General features: G+C 36.4%; 1 protein-coding gene and 1 long non-coding RNA gene across 2 annotated transcripts; one reads left to right on the forward strand and one right to left on the reverse strand.

The window, feature by feature from the left end:
* The first annotated feature begins 399 nt into the window (after positions 1 to 399).
* On the forward strand, positions 400 to 5,450 carry LOC132285068 (uncharacterized). Its single transcript, XR_009472424.1, has 3 exons — positions 400 to 668; positions 4,915 to 5,139; positions 5,312 to 5,450. It is a non-coding gene; the product is annotated as an uncharacterized LOC132285068 (long non-coding RNA).
* LOC132285067 (probable 1-deoxy-D-xylulose-5-phosphate synthase 2, chloroplastic) lies at positions 4,048 to 7,586 on the reverse strand. The gene is made up of 10 exons (XM_059787233.1): positions 7,419 to 7,586; positions 7,122 to 7,286; positions 6,758 to 6,922; positions 6,437 to 6,587; positions 6,039 to 6,310; positions 5,675 to 5,948; positions 5,291 to 5,598; positions 4,889 to 5,170; positions 4,514 to 4,798; positions 4,048 to 4,403 (listed from the first exon to the last, which is right to left on the reverse strand). The coding sequence occupies exons 1-10, from the start codon at positions 7,584 to 7,586 to the stop codon at positions 4,257 to 4,259; spliced, it is 2,217 nt and encodes a 738-aa protein (XP_059643216.1). The 3' UTR covers positions 4,048 to 4,256.
* Between the last annotated feature and the right edge of the window lie 10,950 nt (positions 7,587 to 18,536).

An 18,536-nucleotide genomic window follows, 5' to 3' on the forward strand; every position in this document is an offset into this window, starting at 1 on the left:
GTCTAATTTAATAATTAGTCTTGTTTACAACAATTGATCAAGAGTTTGAAAACAGAACAGTTGCAGGTATAACTTAGACCCAACATAAAAAAAAATGTTTAATTATAATTTAAATTTAAAATTATCTTCAATCCTAAATGCTTAACCGAATTCATCTCATCTTAGAATACTTGGAGTCAAATTCATAAGTTAGGTTGGGATTTTGTATTAGAAGATAGGGTTATTCACATGACCAATAAAGTGATTTACAATAAATTTAAATTTAAATACAAAATTTAGAAATGAAAAAAGTGATCAAAATTTGAATATTATATATAAAATATATTTATAAAAAATCATAAACTGAGTATATAATATTTAAATTGGACCTAAAATTGTGTTACTAACACGTTAAGATATTTAGGGTTGAAATTTTTTCAAATCCAAGCCTAACATTAATTCCAACTAAAAAATAATGCCCAAATCCGTGAAAAATACCGCTGACGGCACTACCACCACGACGCAACCAATCGCCACCGTCTTCTTAAACCCTTGAGCGACCCATTACCCTAACACTCACACTCACACTCACACTCGGGCGGAGTTTTCTCCGATTTACCTCAATATTGTGGGCGTCTAAGGATTCACGTCCAGTACACACCTATCCAACTGCCTCCGACTTGATTCAGGTCAGAATTATTGTTCAGCGTGTTTAGCCTTTTCATTTGTTGTTGGAAAATATGAAGTTAAACTATATATATATATATATAGTTACAGGTGGTATTCTTATTTAAACATATGTATTTAATCATATTTTTTATTTGTTTGTCATTGTTTACGGAAAACCAATGGAGGGTGAGATTTTTGCTTGTTTATTTATTTATTATTATTATGTTTTGGTGAATGCGGGATACCTCCCAGACCGTGTGAAAATGTTTAATAAAAGAAAAATTAGAAGTGTAAATCATTAATATGCACATGATTTTTCGTGGACAAATGGGTAAAAGATTAATTAATATCAAGATTCGGAGCAATTGAGTGTTGGATTTCTCCATGGGTTGGATTGCTGCTGTAGGAGGGGTCAAATATAGTAAATTAGTAATTGGGAAAAGACTTATCATAACAGAGCAACCGGGTAGCAATCCGAGTTCTAAGCTGAACTCAAACCACAATGGTATATTATTTTCTGCTGGAAGTATAATTATCCTCAATTGTTTCTACTAGTGTTGATATTTGTGCACCATTACATTTGTGAATTTAGCGAGGGAAAGGAAAGGAGATCATGTTTCCTCCCATGCTTAAAAGGAGATTGGAAAACAAAATATTCTCGATATTGTTGATAATAAGGTATAAGAAAAAGGAAAAATGGCATGTAAAAGCATTTGGAGACTGGCTGAATAGCAGCTGATAATCTAATTATATAGACTCACTGTGATGACATACACTACACAGATCTTGCTATGTCAATTGTTTCCTCTCTAATGCTTCTATTATGATTCTTGGTGAATGCCTCAATTAGATTAAAGATCCTTATTATCTTCTTTCTTTCTTTTTTTCCTAATGTCCTTGCATCTTTTATCCAAACAAAGGATTTGAATTTAGCAATTTTGAATTAATTGAAAATCCTCTATTTATTTATCTATTTATTTTAAAGAAGAGAGACAGTCACACATCCCCAACACTGTCACACACACACTATCATTCTAATGTGGGCCTAAACCCTCAACGTCTCATGTGGGAGGAGGAGATGCCACTTGGGCTGCCCCTTAATGTCTAATTTAAAATCCCTTCATCGATCCTTCTCCAAAGTACATTCACCCAAAAACAGCGCAGTGTATGAAGTACTTGTTATGTATAGAGTATGGATAGTATGGGTAATAGTTTAAAAAACCTCCTTTTTAGAAGCTGGAGAAACTTTAATTCAACACACAGTCCAGATGTTGCATACCCCCCCACCCCCCCCCCCCCCCCCCGCGGACTGGGAAAAAAAAAAAAAAAAGAAGAAGAAGAGGGAGGATTATGCATTTCCTCCGACATGATGGTATAGGCCGTATGACATGCTTAATGGATTTGATTAAATGTTGCATCCTTTTTTCTTAAAAGAACAAAAGGAGAGAATCGTGGAATTTTTCCTCCAGTTTTTATCCTTTCGAAAGAAAAGTACTAAATAATTGAAGGTGGTCATGCATGATGTCTCTATATATAGTTTTGGGATAGGATCAACTTATCTCTACCCCTCAATTACCTTTGTCATGTTAATCATGCATGTCAAATATTAAGTCCATTTAATATACATGTCCAATCTATAAACCCCTATTTCTCTTAATAAAATATTGTAATAAAACTCTAATTTAGAGCGTGATATTGAAGAGGGAGTGGTAAATCTATGATTTATTTGATTTTTGGCATTCAAGAGAAGAACCTTCAATTTAACGGTTGGATTGTCAATTTTCATATTTCTTTGGGCATGTTCAAGTCTCAAATGCTCGAGCAGGGATGAGTTTACTGGAGCTACACTGATTGACTTACACAGGGAAATGTGGGAGTACAGATATATCAAGATCATTTTCATGTTTTGTCTGAAAACCTGAACTCAATTTGCTATGGCTATTGCTAAGAATGGTTTTGGACATGAAGCACTTGCGTTACATAACAGGAGGAAATATTTGGGTCTCAGAACCAGTGATGTAAAATTGGTGAGTTTTCTTTCAGCTTGCAAGATGCAGGGTTGCTTGAAAAAGGCTGTCAAATTTATGCATCCATTGGGAGAGTATTATAGAATATAAATCCCAAGACATCACTTTGTTTGCATGGTTGTGTTAGGATCGCGCACACACAATTGGCAAATATAACAGCATACACACAAACAAAATGAAATTTACGTGGTTCGGCAAATTGCCTACGTCCACAGACGAATGATGACCATCTTTATTTCAATACTTTGGTTACAAACTTTTTCCTCTCATAAACTCAACTCAATTTCTCTCTCTCTACAAATATCTCTTTCCCTTTCTCTCCTATTTTCACTTCTCCTCTTTATTTTCTCACACCAACCTCTGTATTTTCTCTCACAAGTTGGTGCCCGACTCTTTTGCCTTCTACTTCTTCTGCTTAAGAACATGCATTTATATAGTGGTAGATTTGGTGCCTTAGTCCACAGCGCATTTAGTGCGCTGTAAATGCAACTACTCCTCTGTCGCTCATTTAACGCTTGAATACGCAAAATTCACCTTCAAACATTTCACCACCACATGGTGAATTCGGCGCCGCAACTCACATTTTCAACTTTCATCAGCTTGTCCCTCTCACATGCTTTATACATGTACAAGTTACTATGCCCGTAGAAACAAACACACACCTGCACTCCTTTTTTGACTTCCACCCTTTTCTTTTCTTTTCGGATGGGCCTAGTGAATTTTAGCCAACAACATAACAGGTTGATGAGTTGATCAGCTGTAACATGTTAGGAAACTTCAAGAGGCAATACTGACAATAGACTAATTCAAAAATCCAGAGCAGTTTTATTGACAACCCTGCTTAGTGCATGTAGGATTTGTGGAGAGGTTGATATGGAAGAGAGAATCATGAATATACTTATTGATCTCGCCGCACCAGGAGGTGAGGGGATTTACATCCTAGGCCACTCTGCTAGTGTTATACTGTGTTCAACCCTGCACAGACAGCCATTGATCTGGACTGTTAAGTAATTCACTAATTTATTGATTTTTTTTTTTCTTTTTTTATGAGAGTTTAATGATATCACCTTTATCACGAGTTGCAGCCCATTGATTAATCCATGTAGCTTCATTATTCAGAACTTGAGACAGTTGAGTGCTCATTTCTTGAAGGCGATGAATACATGATTAAGTGTGAAATAATTTACTACTAATCGGACAAAAGCTGTTGAACAATAAGTATGCAATTAATTGTGTTACTTTCTTCCAAGTTTCTGATGACTTGAACAAATAGAAAAGTGCAATATTTTAGTTTATGCTACAAATTGTTTTGTTTTGCTGAAATTTGAAGCAACATATCTTTCACATTCAAAACCCGAAAGGAGATAGAATATGTACAGAAACACAAGAAGTGCCTTGATTTCATCTCAATTCCCTGAAATGTATATTGCTATGTCATGTTGGGCATATTGACAGTGTTTCAAGGAATTTTCAATCCCCAATCTTGAAAACCTCAAAAGATAATTGTGTTTTCTCAATTTCCTCCTCACAAAGCCTAAGTTTCATAACTGTTAGGGCATTTTCATGCCTTTATGCGACGATTCATTTAAACTTTAGGGCTTCTTTGGGCTTCCCCAAGAGCGATAACACCGTTGCACAAATGTGTCTGGAAGTGAGCCCTGCTTCTTCCATCTGATCTTGGGGTGCTCCATGGTCAATGTATCGATCGGGAAGTACCATTGATCTCAACTGCAGGCAAAACAGATCAGGATCCAGAGAATTTATATTTTTTTCCTGAATGGATCCAGAGAATACTATGAAAGGTGAAAGAATAAACAACTTTCATTGACAAAAATTACCTTTAGAGGTCCATCTAGAATACCATTTAAGCTTAGGAAGTGAGCCACATGTGATCCAAAACCTCCAATGGAACCTTCCTCTACAGTAATTAAGATTTCATGCTCCTTGGCCAATTTCTTGATCAGATCAGCATCAAGTGGTTTGCAGAACCTAGCATCAGCTACTGTCACATGTATGTTTTGGGATTTTAACATGCCTGCTGCTTCCATACATTGTTGAACCATTACACCATATCCCAATATAGCAACTCTATTGCCTTCTATTAGTATTCTTCCCTTTCCAATCTGTTCAGTAATCAAAGAAGAAAATTTAAAAATCTGTGTTTTGAACCATCTTTTTGGCCAGTTTGAATATTAGTTACTGCTAATGCTAACCTCAATTGGTGTTCCTTTATTATTAGGAGGAAGAACTGCTCCGATTCCATTACCCCTTGGGAACCTGAAGCAGCTTGGTCTGTCATCAATTGCTGCTGCAGTGGCAACCATGTGCATCAGCTCTGCTTCATCAGATGGAGCCATGACCACCATGTTGGGCAAGCAAGCCATGTAGGCAATATCAAATGCTCCACAATGGGTGGGGCCATCTGCACCAACCAAACCAGCTCGATCCATTGCAAAGCGGACAGGTAGTTTCTGAAGATCTACATCATGTACCACCTTCATATACATCGCAAATCATTAGTCTAGAAAGCCGAAATGAACGATTTAAAAAGGCAGAAGCAAACACTGAACCAAACCACTCCTTGCCTTCTTTATCACCTAGAGCAATTGGCTCACCTGATCATAGCCTCGTTGCAGGAATGAAGAATAGATGGTGCAGAATGGCTTGAGACCCTCTGTGGCTAAACCAGCTGCAAATGTAACAGCATGTTGCTCAGCGATACCTACATCGAAACAGCGATTTGGAAACTTTTTCTGGAAATAATTGAGGCCAGTTCCACCTCCCATTGCTGCGTGGATTGCTACAATCTTGTTATCTACCTCAGCTTCTTTTATCAGGGCTTCAGCAAAGTACTGGGTATATGAAAGTGTGGGGGACTTGGTCTTAAATTGTTGTCCTGTTTTTGGGTCAAACTTGACAACCCCTGAAAGATTGGGATAATTAAGGAATTTGTTATGGAATTGTAATAACGAAGTTGAGGTATAAAGTTTCTGTCTCACCATGCATCTTATCAGCAGCTGCTTCAGCTGGAGGATATCCCTTCCCTTTCTCTGTTACAATGTGGATTAGAACTGGTCCTGGTGCAGGCATTGCTTTTACTTTCTCGAAAATGGTGGTTAAATCTTCGATATTGTGTCCATCCACAGGACCAATATAATATAACCCAAGCTCCTCAAAGAGAGTGGAACCAGAAGCACTAATCATCCCCCTTGCATATTCATCTACTTTTGCTGCAACTTCATGTGTTTGCCCTCCAATTTGTTTTGTGATATTCTTCCAAGATACAGAACCCAAATAAAAACTCTATTTATGAAGAATCATAACAGGAAGGTAGGGGGCATGGAAGAGCTTAGATGGGCTTACTTTTGCAGCTTCGCGAAGTTTCCGGAAATTGGGGCTTGCTTGGAGCTCGGATAAAGCTCTGCTCAGGGCTCCGACAGGAGTTGCAGGGCCATCGAGAGTAGCGGTGGGCAAGGAGACTTGCTTATTGTCATTTAATACTACAATCAGGTTAGCATCAAGATACCCTGCATTGTTCATGGCCTCAAATGCTTGTCCTGCAGTGATGGCTCCATCTCCAATCACAGAAATAACATAGTTGTTCTTTCCTAAAAGATCCCTTGCAACTGCCATTCCTATCAAAAGTTTTTTTTAAAAAAAAAATAAATAAATAAATTAAGATCTCCTCTTCTGTACTTCGTGGAATACATTTGTAAGAAAAGACAAAAGTGTATAAGATCAAGGAGAGAAGATAAACACACCAAGACCAGCAGAGATGCTTGTAGAACTATGGCCTGCACCAAAAGCATCATGGACACTTTCATCCCTTTTCGGAAACCCTGCTAACCCTGATGTTTTCCTAATAGTATGCATCCTGGACCTCCTTCCTGTCAGAATTTTATGTGGATATGCCTGCAATTTTGATTGCTCTATTTAGGACCCGTGTTGATAGAGAGATTTTGTGTAGAAAATTTGAGATAGAAGAAGAAAAGGACCACTCTACACGCGCGCGCGCGCAAAATGTAAGAATGGTCCCTCACTCTCTTCATTTCCATGTTGTTGAGATAGAGAGATGTTCTCACCTGATGGCCAACATCCCATATGATTTTGTCTTCAGGGGTGCTGAAAACATGGTGCAGAGCCACAGCCAACTCCACTACTCCTAAGCTTGCACTTAGATGGCCACCAGTCTTTGATACAGAGTATACAATATCAGCTCTAAGCTCTGCTGCTAGTTGTTCAAGATCCTGAAATAACATACATACATACATACATACATACATACATATATATATATATATATATATATATATATAGACACAATCAAAATAAGCCAAAAATAGAAGGAGAAACAAAATAAGTAGAAACTATCAATTGGTTATAAAAGTGAAAACTCAACAAAAACACAATTTTTCTAGAATGATGCATACATAGGTTATTTCTTACATGTGTGGTGAGATTCTTCATGTGGACTGGGTAATTGATTGTGTCCAGTAATGGGGTGGGTGGTTTTTCCCCTGAGAAATCAATCTTCCAACTATCTCTCTCTTTCCTTATAATCATCTTCCCTTCTTCATTATCTGAGTTACTGCCTGAAGCTCTCAAGATGAACTGAAACACAAAACCAAACATGATACTCCCATATATTGATGATTTAATAAATAAATAAAAAAAGAAAGAAATGAAACCCAAATGGAAAGAGAAGAAAACTTGAAATAGAAATGAAATCTTGTATGAGCTGACCTTTTTCCTGCAGGTATGGTTTGGTCTTGGAGGTGTGAGGCATGGTGTGATATATGATTTTGGGCTAATGAAAGACCCTGAAACTGCCATGGTTGAGCAAATCTGGTGAAGAGAATTGGAGGTAGAGAAGGCTGTGCGAGTTGTTATAAGAGATTGAAAAACGGGCATTTTTTTATACTAAAGCAAGGGAGAGGAGATGGGCTTACATGACATGTAAAACCGTCATAGCCGATTTCTCGTGGGATATATCTGAATTCGAGAAAATGATTAATATTTATTCTTCATTGCTTATTTTTTATAGTCTTATCTAATTAACATGGCCCTATTTTGATACCAAAAAATAATATATATATATATATATTACATATTTCGAATTCAGATGATGGTAATTAGGTATTGTATGAGTCGAGTGTGGATCTGATCACATGACATCATGTAGTGGGAATTACATTCCCCCACTCACGCATTCTTTAATAGGGCATTCTCAAAAATTGAAGGACGACATTAATTGATAAATTATATATACATGAACTAGTCCATTGCACATACTCAAGTGGTCTTGCCGAGAACGGAATTATGAGGCGCATATTTCATAAAGATTCTGTTTGCTTTGGTTAGGCCTAATTCTAAATGTGCTCATTTTGGCCAGAAGTAAGTTAGGGGTAATGTTGGGCAACTAGTTAAGTAAATTCTTACCCAACTAATGCTGGATAAATCTGGCAAAGAGAATAATCTTCCAATGGACAAACTTCTTGGGAGTATCAAATCTATGTGTTTTAGCCTAACATAAAAAATAAAAAAAAATTTGTATTTTAGTCATAATTTTTTTTTCGAAAATTAAAAAATATATAAATAAATTATGACTAAAATACAATTTTTTCCATAATGATATAGCAATACTGCAATGTTTTCCATGTTCTTTTACAGCACTAGGAAACAAAATACACCCAACCGACTTTTAAGACCAATTAATGCCCAAAGAGCAATAACTTTTTATTTATTTATTTTATAAAAAAATGGCGGGAGAGCAATAACTATTTAGAACAGCATTTTATATCTTTAAATAAAAAAGGCCCATCTTATATTTATTTAGCATGTCCTACATAGAAAGGAAACTAGAACATGAAAATCTTCTAATATTGTTATAAAATTTTCGGTTTACAAATCATTCAAAAAAAATTAGCTTGCGCACACTCAACTCTCTGAAAAAACTTATAAAAAGAACCCACTCATCTATGGGATGGGACTAAACTTTTTATTTATTTCACAAAAAGTGGCCCCATAATTAACACACACACAACCCCTCCGCCAAAAAATAATAAAATAATGGTAATGAATAAATTATTTGCAGAATACAAAATCACGATAAGTTGAATGGGACGCGAGGAGGAAGAGGTCACACAATTTTGATGCTCTCCTTCAAGCCTTTAAAGGAAGAATCTTGGGTTTTTTTTAGTAAGCGTAGAGAGAGATTAATGGCTTAATAGTAGAATATTAATGGTAACTTAGAACTATTCATCCCTACTATATCGACACATAAGGCAAATCAGTCTACATTAACACACACTTGTGTAGTAGACTTTGCATGCAACTAAAAAAAATGAAATGTCTTGCAGTCACCACATGAACTTACCACTTCTATTTTTAAATCAATTAGTTATATTATAGTGTTCACAATATACAGGGGTGTATGATGATTCAATTCCTGGAAATGTCACTTAGAGCTTTAGATATGCATTAACACACAATGAAGGCCAAAATTTTAGCATGAACCCTATATATCATGCCATGCAAATTACAGGAGGTTACATCAGACCAGCAACATGATTTGTGTGATGATTGTTGTGGAATGTTGACTGGGGAAGATTCTAGAATATTGGAGAGCTTATAGAGTGTAGAAATTTCTAAAATATAGGGAGTTACGTTAGGTTTGTGTATATATAAGATATTTTGAAAATGAGTCTCATTCTTAACAAGTCACAGGAGAGTGAAAAGTTTTTAGCCATCCATTAGGAAGAAGGATGTATACATAGGTATTCAAATGGTTGGTGCAAGAGTGGATCAAGGAACTGTTAATGGGGTGGGCTAAAAAATTTTTGGGTGGGCTAATACTAGTAATAATTTTTTTTTATTTAATTTTTTTTGGGCTAAAATTACCTATAGTAAAAAAAAAAAAAAAAAAAAAAAATTTGGTTCCTAACACCTAGATATGCCCTTGGGTGGGTGGAACAAAGCCACCAAAAGTGCAGTAAACATATACAAATGACATGTTACAATGGGTATGATTCAATTTTATTTAATGTTAGCTATATTAGGCTACCCATTAGTCAAAGTTTTGGATATATAAGAATGCACAAATAAATTCTACATAAAGGTGAATTATATGATACACGAATAAAAGGTTCAATACCAAAAATATTGAGGAGAAACCAATATGTCAAAGTCATGCAAGAAAAACAATTACAATAAACCATCTTCCTATGATACACGTAGCTTATGCATGGACCAAGCCCTGGCCAGGAGAGCCAAAGTTTTGGATAAGAATCAACGAATAAATTCTCTATAAAGGTAAATTTTGTTATACACAGACAAAGGTTCAATAGCAAAAATGTTGTGCAGAAACCAACATGTCCACGCACAATTGTTGCACGACCTAGATATGCAAGAAAAACACCCCGCTTATACACCTCATGTTGCCATGGTGATGTGGAATTGATTGCTGAAGTCCTTATGCCTCGTTTAGACCGTTAGGAGACTAGACGAGCATGCTGACAGATTTTTTGAGTTAACTCCGAAGTGTTTGTTTTTGACCCGACAAGAAGGTTATTTTTAAACTAGAAATGGTTCAATGAGCAAGACTCACCGCTACGCCGTGACGTAACCTTTTTTTTTTTTTTTTTTTGGTAAAATACCATCATTTAAGGCCTCAAAACGGGTTATGTCGAATATTTCTGGATTTTTGTTGGTTGTCTAAACGAACTCGGATTGCATTCATTTTTTTTAATATTTATTAGTTTTCTTTTATTAGGTTTCTTTTTCTATTTTCTCATAATTTTTAAAGAAACTTTATTTTTAGGCTTATTTTCAAATTTTAGGACTTTTTTCGAGATTAGGTTTTCTTATGTTATAAGGATTCATATTGCAGTTAATTTCCTTATGAATTAGGATTTTCATTCACTATAAAAATATGTAATGCAGAGATCATAATCATTCAATTGTCAAACAGCAAACATGGTATATATATAAAAAATAGAATTTTAAGAATTTTGGTTAATTATTTTTTAAATCTACATAATTCTTTATTTTCTTTCTTTTTCCTTTTTACACTTTTTCTTCTCCTCCAAATTTCTTTGAATATCTTTAGTTGCATTCCCCCTCCCTTCTTTAATCAAAATTTTTATTTTTATTTATTTAATTTTTTTTTTTTTTTCGTTTCATGTATATGCAGGGTGAATATATGGATAATGGGATAGGTGTCACAAGTCATTAACATTTTAGTAAATATATATGAAAAATGATAGGGAACACGAAATATAAAACGCTGAAAAATTCTCGAATGTCAAATAATTAAAAGGAAAAAAAAAAAAAAAGTTTTGGTATAACAAAAAGGAAAAAAATACAAATAAAAAAAGAAAAATAGCTTTCATCCTCTTCCCTCACAAACTCATAACAAAAAAAAAAAAGTGCTGGGTTTTGGAGGTAAGGCTATTGATTTTACAATTTCAAAACCCTAGGTACCTATACTACGGATCAAGGCTCTAATTCTATGTGCAAATCTCTAGTTATGTTATTTTAATCTTGTAAATTGTATGTTATTTGTTTTATTCTCTTTTCCATTACCGAAATCCTAAATTAAAATACATAACATATTATAGATAAGAGAACCATTACCTAAGTCCTAAACGCAAAACCCAGCACTTCAGAAAAATTATAAGGTTTTAGATTATTTTCCTTGGAGCAATTTGTAACATAGCTCTCTCTCCCACGCTAATTGTGGAGACTTTTAGTTTCTCGATTTGTGAGGAAAGAGGAGCAAGCAAATTTATGTTTCTTTTTTTATTTTTTATTTTTTTTCCCTTTAAGTTATACTGCCCCATAAGGGAACTCTTTCTATTTTTTAAAGTGTATGATGTGGCTGGCCACATCAGATTCGGGGACTTTTCGTGTTTTATATTTCGCGTTCCCTATTATTGCTTAATATATATATAAATATAACATGTTACATTGCTTAAAAATATGCGTAGTAAATATATACAGAGGACATGTTACATGGTTATCGTAAGTTAAGTTTTTAACGACTTTTTGTCACATCAATAAATAATTAAAAATGTTCAAACGCACCTCAATACATGTGAATGGTAAGCCATACATATTTAAAATTAATAATAATAAATGCCTCATGAATTTTTTATGTTTAAACTCTTTATTGTTTTTTTTTTTTTTTTTTCATTTAAAGTGTCATTAACATTTTAGTAAATACTAGCAAAAATGCACGCGTGATGCACGTGCATAATCCAATGGTGGATATATTCAATTTATTGCTAGGGTTTGGGTAGGTATTAACCAATAAAAATCAAAATTCAAATACAAAGTAAAATTCTATCCTACATGGACATATTCCAAATACCTGTAATTCAAATAAAGGCTGTGATACTCAGACCGACGGATTTGGCCTATTTCTTACGCGAATCCAATGTGGCAGTCCAGCTGGCAATGAACCTAAAAAAACGACGTCTAAAGTGGATTTGTTCCGACGATGAAGAGGATGCAACTCGAGTGAACCGGTGAGAAGTGGGTTTGTTCGACGGTGAAGAGGGCGGCGAGCACTGTTTGAATGACACGCAGGCAGCGAGGAATAGGTATAAAGAACGACGAGCTCGGATCGACGTGAATGGATTCCAGTTACGGTGAGGTTTGAGATATGCCGGCAGCGCAACAAGGTGGACCGTATTGAGGACAGCAACCAGAGATATTTCGACGTCGGTGATGAACAACACCAACAAAGAAGGTTGGAACTGTCGGTGTGCTATATCCTTACAGATGACTACGGAAACCAAGATGTCTGGAGGGAGCCAAGAACACCATCGAGCAAAGAGATTTCATTTCCTATAGAATAAAGATATGAAAAAAATAAAATTTGTAGAGGGCGTCTCTCCCTCTTTTTCTTTCTCATCACTCTCTCTTAATCTTAGAGACAACACCACACATAAAAATATGGCACCGAGAAAAAAAAACATCACCGAACACCGTTAATGGCGATAACTGTAAGGAGACGCATTTCAGATGCGTGAGGAACCTTTGACGCGGTGACGCGTGCATACGACTCGATAGCGCGTGAGTTCTGCAATGCCACCAAAATCACCGTCGTCAACAACGCTCGGAGCCCTAGCTAGGGCAGTATCGTGGAGTCCTCTAATTCTGTGCCGCCGATTGCCGCAGCTTTGCTTCTGTCACCGTCGCTCAACCTCAGCGATTCCTTTTTCATTGTTGATTTTAATTACTCTAACCGTAGTCCCCAAGAAAGTTCATCAACATCAATCTAAACTTTCCTCCACCTCGCTTGAACCATCAATTTTTGCTTCTCATCAGCGTAAATCTCACGTGCTCCGGCCACAGCGAAATTAATAGATCATCCAAGAGTTATAACTTTGGAAAAGAGATTTGTTCACCTAACAAATTAGTGAGAGAGATGGTAGGGAAAGGACTACACATACCAATAGATATCCAAAAAAACAAAATTGGATTCTGTCACCGAACAAGACTCCTGCGCCGACACCACTATCAATCGATTAAAGTTCCATTGCCGACACCACCATTAATTGATCTTGACACCCCAAAGCTCAAATCTGGCATTATGGCAACTGTTGCTTGCACCTACAGTACACTGATGAAGCTGGAGAGAGAAAAAGAGAGAGGAAAGGGAAAGAAAACCTAAAAGATGGAGGTGAAACATTGTTTGGCCTGAGAGGCCAGAGAGAGATGAAAGACAAGGGAAGATAAATGGATTGCACGCATGCGCATTCTTTTTTGCCAGCTAGACGCCACCTAGGATTGTGCTTAACAAATCAGCCAAATCCATCGGCGTAAATATCATTTCCCTTCAAAATATATATGTAAAATACTGTTATACACGAACGAACGAAGTTTAAATACAAAAATATTGCGCAGAAAAACATATATAATAAGTGTGAGAATTAACATCTCCACGCGAGAACTAGACCTAATGTTTTATATATATATATATATAAATTATTATATAATTTTAAGAAATCCCCTCTAATATTAATTATTTCTAAAATCGTATATTCTTCCTTTCTTTTCTTTTTTATACTTTTTTTCTCTTCCAAATTTCTTTGAACCATCTGAACAAAAAAAATTTGCATTCCCCCTTCTTTTGATTATTATTATTATTTTTGTTTCATTTAAAGTTCGTATATATTTGCAAGGATAAGTATATTTTAGTAAATACTAATAAAAATAGATATGCGATGCATGTGCATAACAATCAATGTTAAATATAAGGGTGACAAATTATGACACGATCCGTCAACACGACTTGAACACGACACAAAATAAACGAGTTTGGGTTAATCTTAAACGGGTTCGGGTCATAAACGAGTTGACACAATTAACTCGTTTACTTAACCGTGTCGTATTAAGGTTGAGGGGTTCAACCCGTGTAACCCGTTTAACTTAATATGTTATAATTATGAATATGACATATATAATATGTTACCTGTTTAAACCTAATTATTATGGATAGTTAAGTCATTTCAACATAAACCTTATTTACACCTTATGATTTTTCTTCTTATTTTGAATATTTGGGTTAATTGTGACAAAAAATTTTCTATTATTTATTATTTGATTAAATATTAAATGTCTTATTTTGATAAACAGGTCATTAAATGGGTTAACATGTTTACCCGTTTAATAAACAGGTCAGGTTATTGTTGAGGGTTCTTGACATGATTATTAAATGGGTCGGATTTGAGTTTATCTGTTTAATATAATACCCTTACATTGACACGACACGATTATGGTTCACGAACACGAATTGCCATCCCTAATTAAATGTTAGTAATATATCATCCTGCTTAGGAAGTTCACCTAGTCAATCCCTTCAAAATATTAAAAAGAACACACACACACACACACACAAAAAAAAAAAAAAAAAAAAAAAAAAAAAAAAAAAAAGAAGCCTTCTAAAACTTGACGAATGAACAGAGAGGGAAGTGTCGACTTATCTTCGAAATTTCGAAACGGTAGCCTATTATTAATATCACATTATACCATATACTACACATGATATGTTCAATTTCTAGTTAGACTTTTAGATAAGTATCTACCCAATAAAAACAAAATTTCAAATATCCAGTAAAATGTTGCTAACAAATTTCAAATACCAGAAGATAAATGCTGAACCAACATTATTAAATTTTTAATAATTCCCTCCAATAATTATTATGTGTACCTGTGCAATAATGAATATATAGGTTGATAGGGAAAAATAAACCTAACCTATCTTGACCTAACGATAGAGGCAACTAAGTATTGACCAGCCGCCAAATCTCTTCTATAGTATTTCGTTATCATAGATAACGATTTCCATTGGATAAATTCCACGGGATAATGACAAATCTTATCAAGGAAAAGATTTTCATGGGATAAGTTCCATGGTATAAGGATTATGATATTCCCTTATCAAAAATAAGGAAAGTGACGATAAATAGGAAGACGACTTGGGAATAAGGTACGAGAAAAAACTCGTAAACAGAATATTACATAATTATTATATGATACGATTACAAGTACTAATTTGATCGTCGGATGGTCCTGGGCTGGCACCCCACTGGTGCCATTCGAGATGGCGTCCCTTTTGTTTTGCAAGTAAACGCCGTCATTTTGAGTCGCTTGGATTTTCGCATCAACAGCTGGCGCTGTCTGTGGGAATTGATTAGTTCTCTAAAGAAATAATAATCCTGACGCGACTTGGCTCGAACGACAAGACGAAAGTTTCCGATGATGGAAACCATCCCAAAGTCATCAGTTGACAACGGGTTTCCATGTTCTTATATAAGGACGGGTCTCTACATCATGATTACCCATCCATCATATTGGGGGCAAAATGGTGGGTTGCGTGATGCCACCCAGTGTCAGATGACAATAATTAAAATTTGGCACGTCGACCCAGGCAGTCCAGTGTGGTGTTTTCCATCTAGCGATGCTTGGTCCCTTCACTACTGAGGTTTGGTCGTCTACGACCAAACTCTATCTCATATCTGGCAGCACCCAACTACCAAGGCCTGATCGTTGAAGACTAAAGCCTGATCTTTCTGTGCCTACATAAGTGAGTTGGTCTCCACCCCTCAAGAGGATCACTACTAACAAGGGGGTTTCTACCTACTAGTAAAGCCTCTACCACCGAGGATGTCTCTAGCAACGGAGTCTCATTACTCCGTCCGTTCGTGCAATCAAGGTGGCCTTCTACACCCAAGAATGTATCGAGGCCTTCAGGTCCAAAGAGGTCTATTGTCCCTCTAGATCTCATGATGTCTGTATTTCCAATGAGGTTCCTAAGTGAAAGGCGATCATTGGACCCAACGAGGTACTGGCCACCAGACCATCATCTGTCAGCCGTTGGGTACCACGCCCCCATCACGCCAATCGCTGGACACCAAGCCTCTACCTACTAAACGATAGTCGTCATCTCTCTTCCTTTGCAGGAATTGCCTATCGATTTCAAATTATGCAGAATTTTGAATTGATAATCCATGACAAGTTAATTTTCAGTAATCATTTCTAACACAATTTAATATTTTTAGACAACCGTAAATTGTTATAGCACCAGGCCTCCCGTCCGCTGTATAAACGTCTATAGAATGGGTCATTACCCAAGATCCCACCATCGGGGGCAGAATAGTGGATCACACGATATCAATCGTCGCTCTACATATGATGACAAGGTCTAGAAGATTGTCGTACAAACCTTGGTACATCGAGCTAGTCGGGTTTTTAGTCTCTCTCCTTTAGCGACCCCTCAGGGGCACTAGTCGTCCAGGACGAGAGGCCAACAACACATTCTTCCCTCATTAAAGGGACAAGAAGTCGACTACTCCTTTTACACAGAAGGGTGAGATAATTAAAGTTTACTTCATTTACTAGAAAGACGAGATGACCACCTCTCATATTAAAGGGGTCATCTTCCATCAGACTGCACTTCTTTCCCCATAAAGGAACGAAGGGTCAATTTCATCTTCTTCCCCCGGTAAAGAGACGACGGGTTAACTACTCCCTTATTAAAGGGAGAGCTCACAACGCTCGAGCAAATCCACTTCCTTTATTAAAAGGGGTAAGAAAGTAATCATTAAGTATACTTAGCTTAGTAGGATTTGTCATTCCCGATGCTTGACAAAAATCTAATTCCCTTACTAAAGGGATACAAGGGATGATAATGAGTGTCCTGTATTAAAAGGACCCGGGCTGAATGAATTCCGTAATTAATATCCCCGTACTATAAGGGATAGTAAATAAATGTCCTATACTATAAGGACCCGGGCTGAATAAATCCCGTAATTAAAATCCCCGTACTATAAGGGATAGTAAATAAATATCCTGTACTACTTGGACTCGGGCTGAATGAATCCCGTAATTAATATCCTCGTACTATAAGGGATAGCAAATAAATGTCCTATACTACAAGGACACGGGCTGAATGAATCCCGTAATTAATATCCCCGTACTATAAGGGATAGTAAATAAATGTCCAGTACTATAAAGACCCGGACTGAATGAATCCCGTAATCAATATCCCCTTACTATGAGGTATATTAAATAAAAATTCCTTACTAAAGGGATGAGCTGAGTTAAGCTCGTAAAATTTAATTTCCTTATTAAAGGAGTGACGACCTAAATGAAACTCGTACAATTTATTCCCTTACTAAGGAAAGAGTACCCAAAGGTACCAAAATTAGTACCCAGGGGCAGAGCACCCAAGGGTACTAAAAATAGTACCCAACCCAGGGGCAAAGTACCCAAGGATACCAAAAATAGTACCCAGGGGCAGAGTACCCAAGGGTACCAAAAATAGTACACTGGGACAGAGTACTCAAGTATACCAAAAATAGTACACGGGGACAGAGTACCCAAGGGTACTAAAAATAGTACCCAACCCAAGGGTAGAGTACCCAAGGGTACCAAAAATAGTACCCAGGGAAAGATTACCTAAGAGTACCAAATATAGTACCCAGGGGAAGAGTATCCAAGGGTACTAAAAATAGTACTCAAGGGAAGAGTATCCAAGGATACTAAAAATAGTACCCAAGGGTATCAAAAATAGTACCCAAGGGAAGGTTACCCAAAGGTACTAAAAATAGTACCCAATGGAAGAATACTCAAGGGAACATTACCCGATGGCAGAGTACCAAGGGAAGAGTACCCAAGGGTAGGGAAAAAAAAAAAAAAGTTACTGCGAGAATAGTACCCGCGGGTACTGTTCCTAGGGCAAGAAGAAGAAGAAGAAGAAAAATAAATAAATAAATGAATAAATTATGTTACATTCCCAAAGCTAAACGAGCAAGCTTGAGAATGAGGGGCAACTGATAGGAAAAAATAAACCTAACCTATCTTGACTAACGATAGAGGCAACTAAGTGTTGACCAGCCGCCAAATCTCTTCTATAATATTTCGTTATCATGGATAACGATTTTCATTGGATAAATTCCATGGGATAATGACAAATCTTATCAAGGATAAGATTTCCATGGGATAAGTTCCATGGGATAAGGATTATGATATTCCCTTATCAAAAATAAGGGAAGTGACGATAAATAGGAAGACGACTCGGGAATAAGGTACGAGAAAAAACTCCTAAACAGAATCTTACATCATTATTATGTAATACGATTACAGGTACTAACTTGATCGTCAGAGGGTCCTGCGCTGTCACCCCAACGGTGTCATTCGAGGTGACGTCCCTTTGTTTTGCAGATAAACGCCGTCGTTCTGAGTCACGATGATTTTCTCATCAACATGGGTAATCCAAGGGTGGGTGTGACAAGCCATTAACATTTTAGTAAATATTAGTAAAAATTTACGATGCACATGAGCAAAATTCAA

Source organism: Cornus florida, unplaced genomic scaffold, assembly GCF_030987335.1.
Source record: "Cornus florida cultivar Cherokee Brave unplaced genomic scaffold, ASM3098733v1 CherokeeBrave_3.0.0_Hap2_Chr11, whole genome shotgun sequence".
Taxonomy (NCBI): Eukaryota; Viridiplantae; Streptophyta; class Magnoliopsida; order Cornales; family Cornaceae; genus Cornus; species Cornus florida.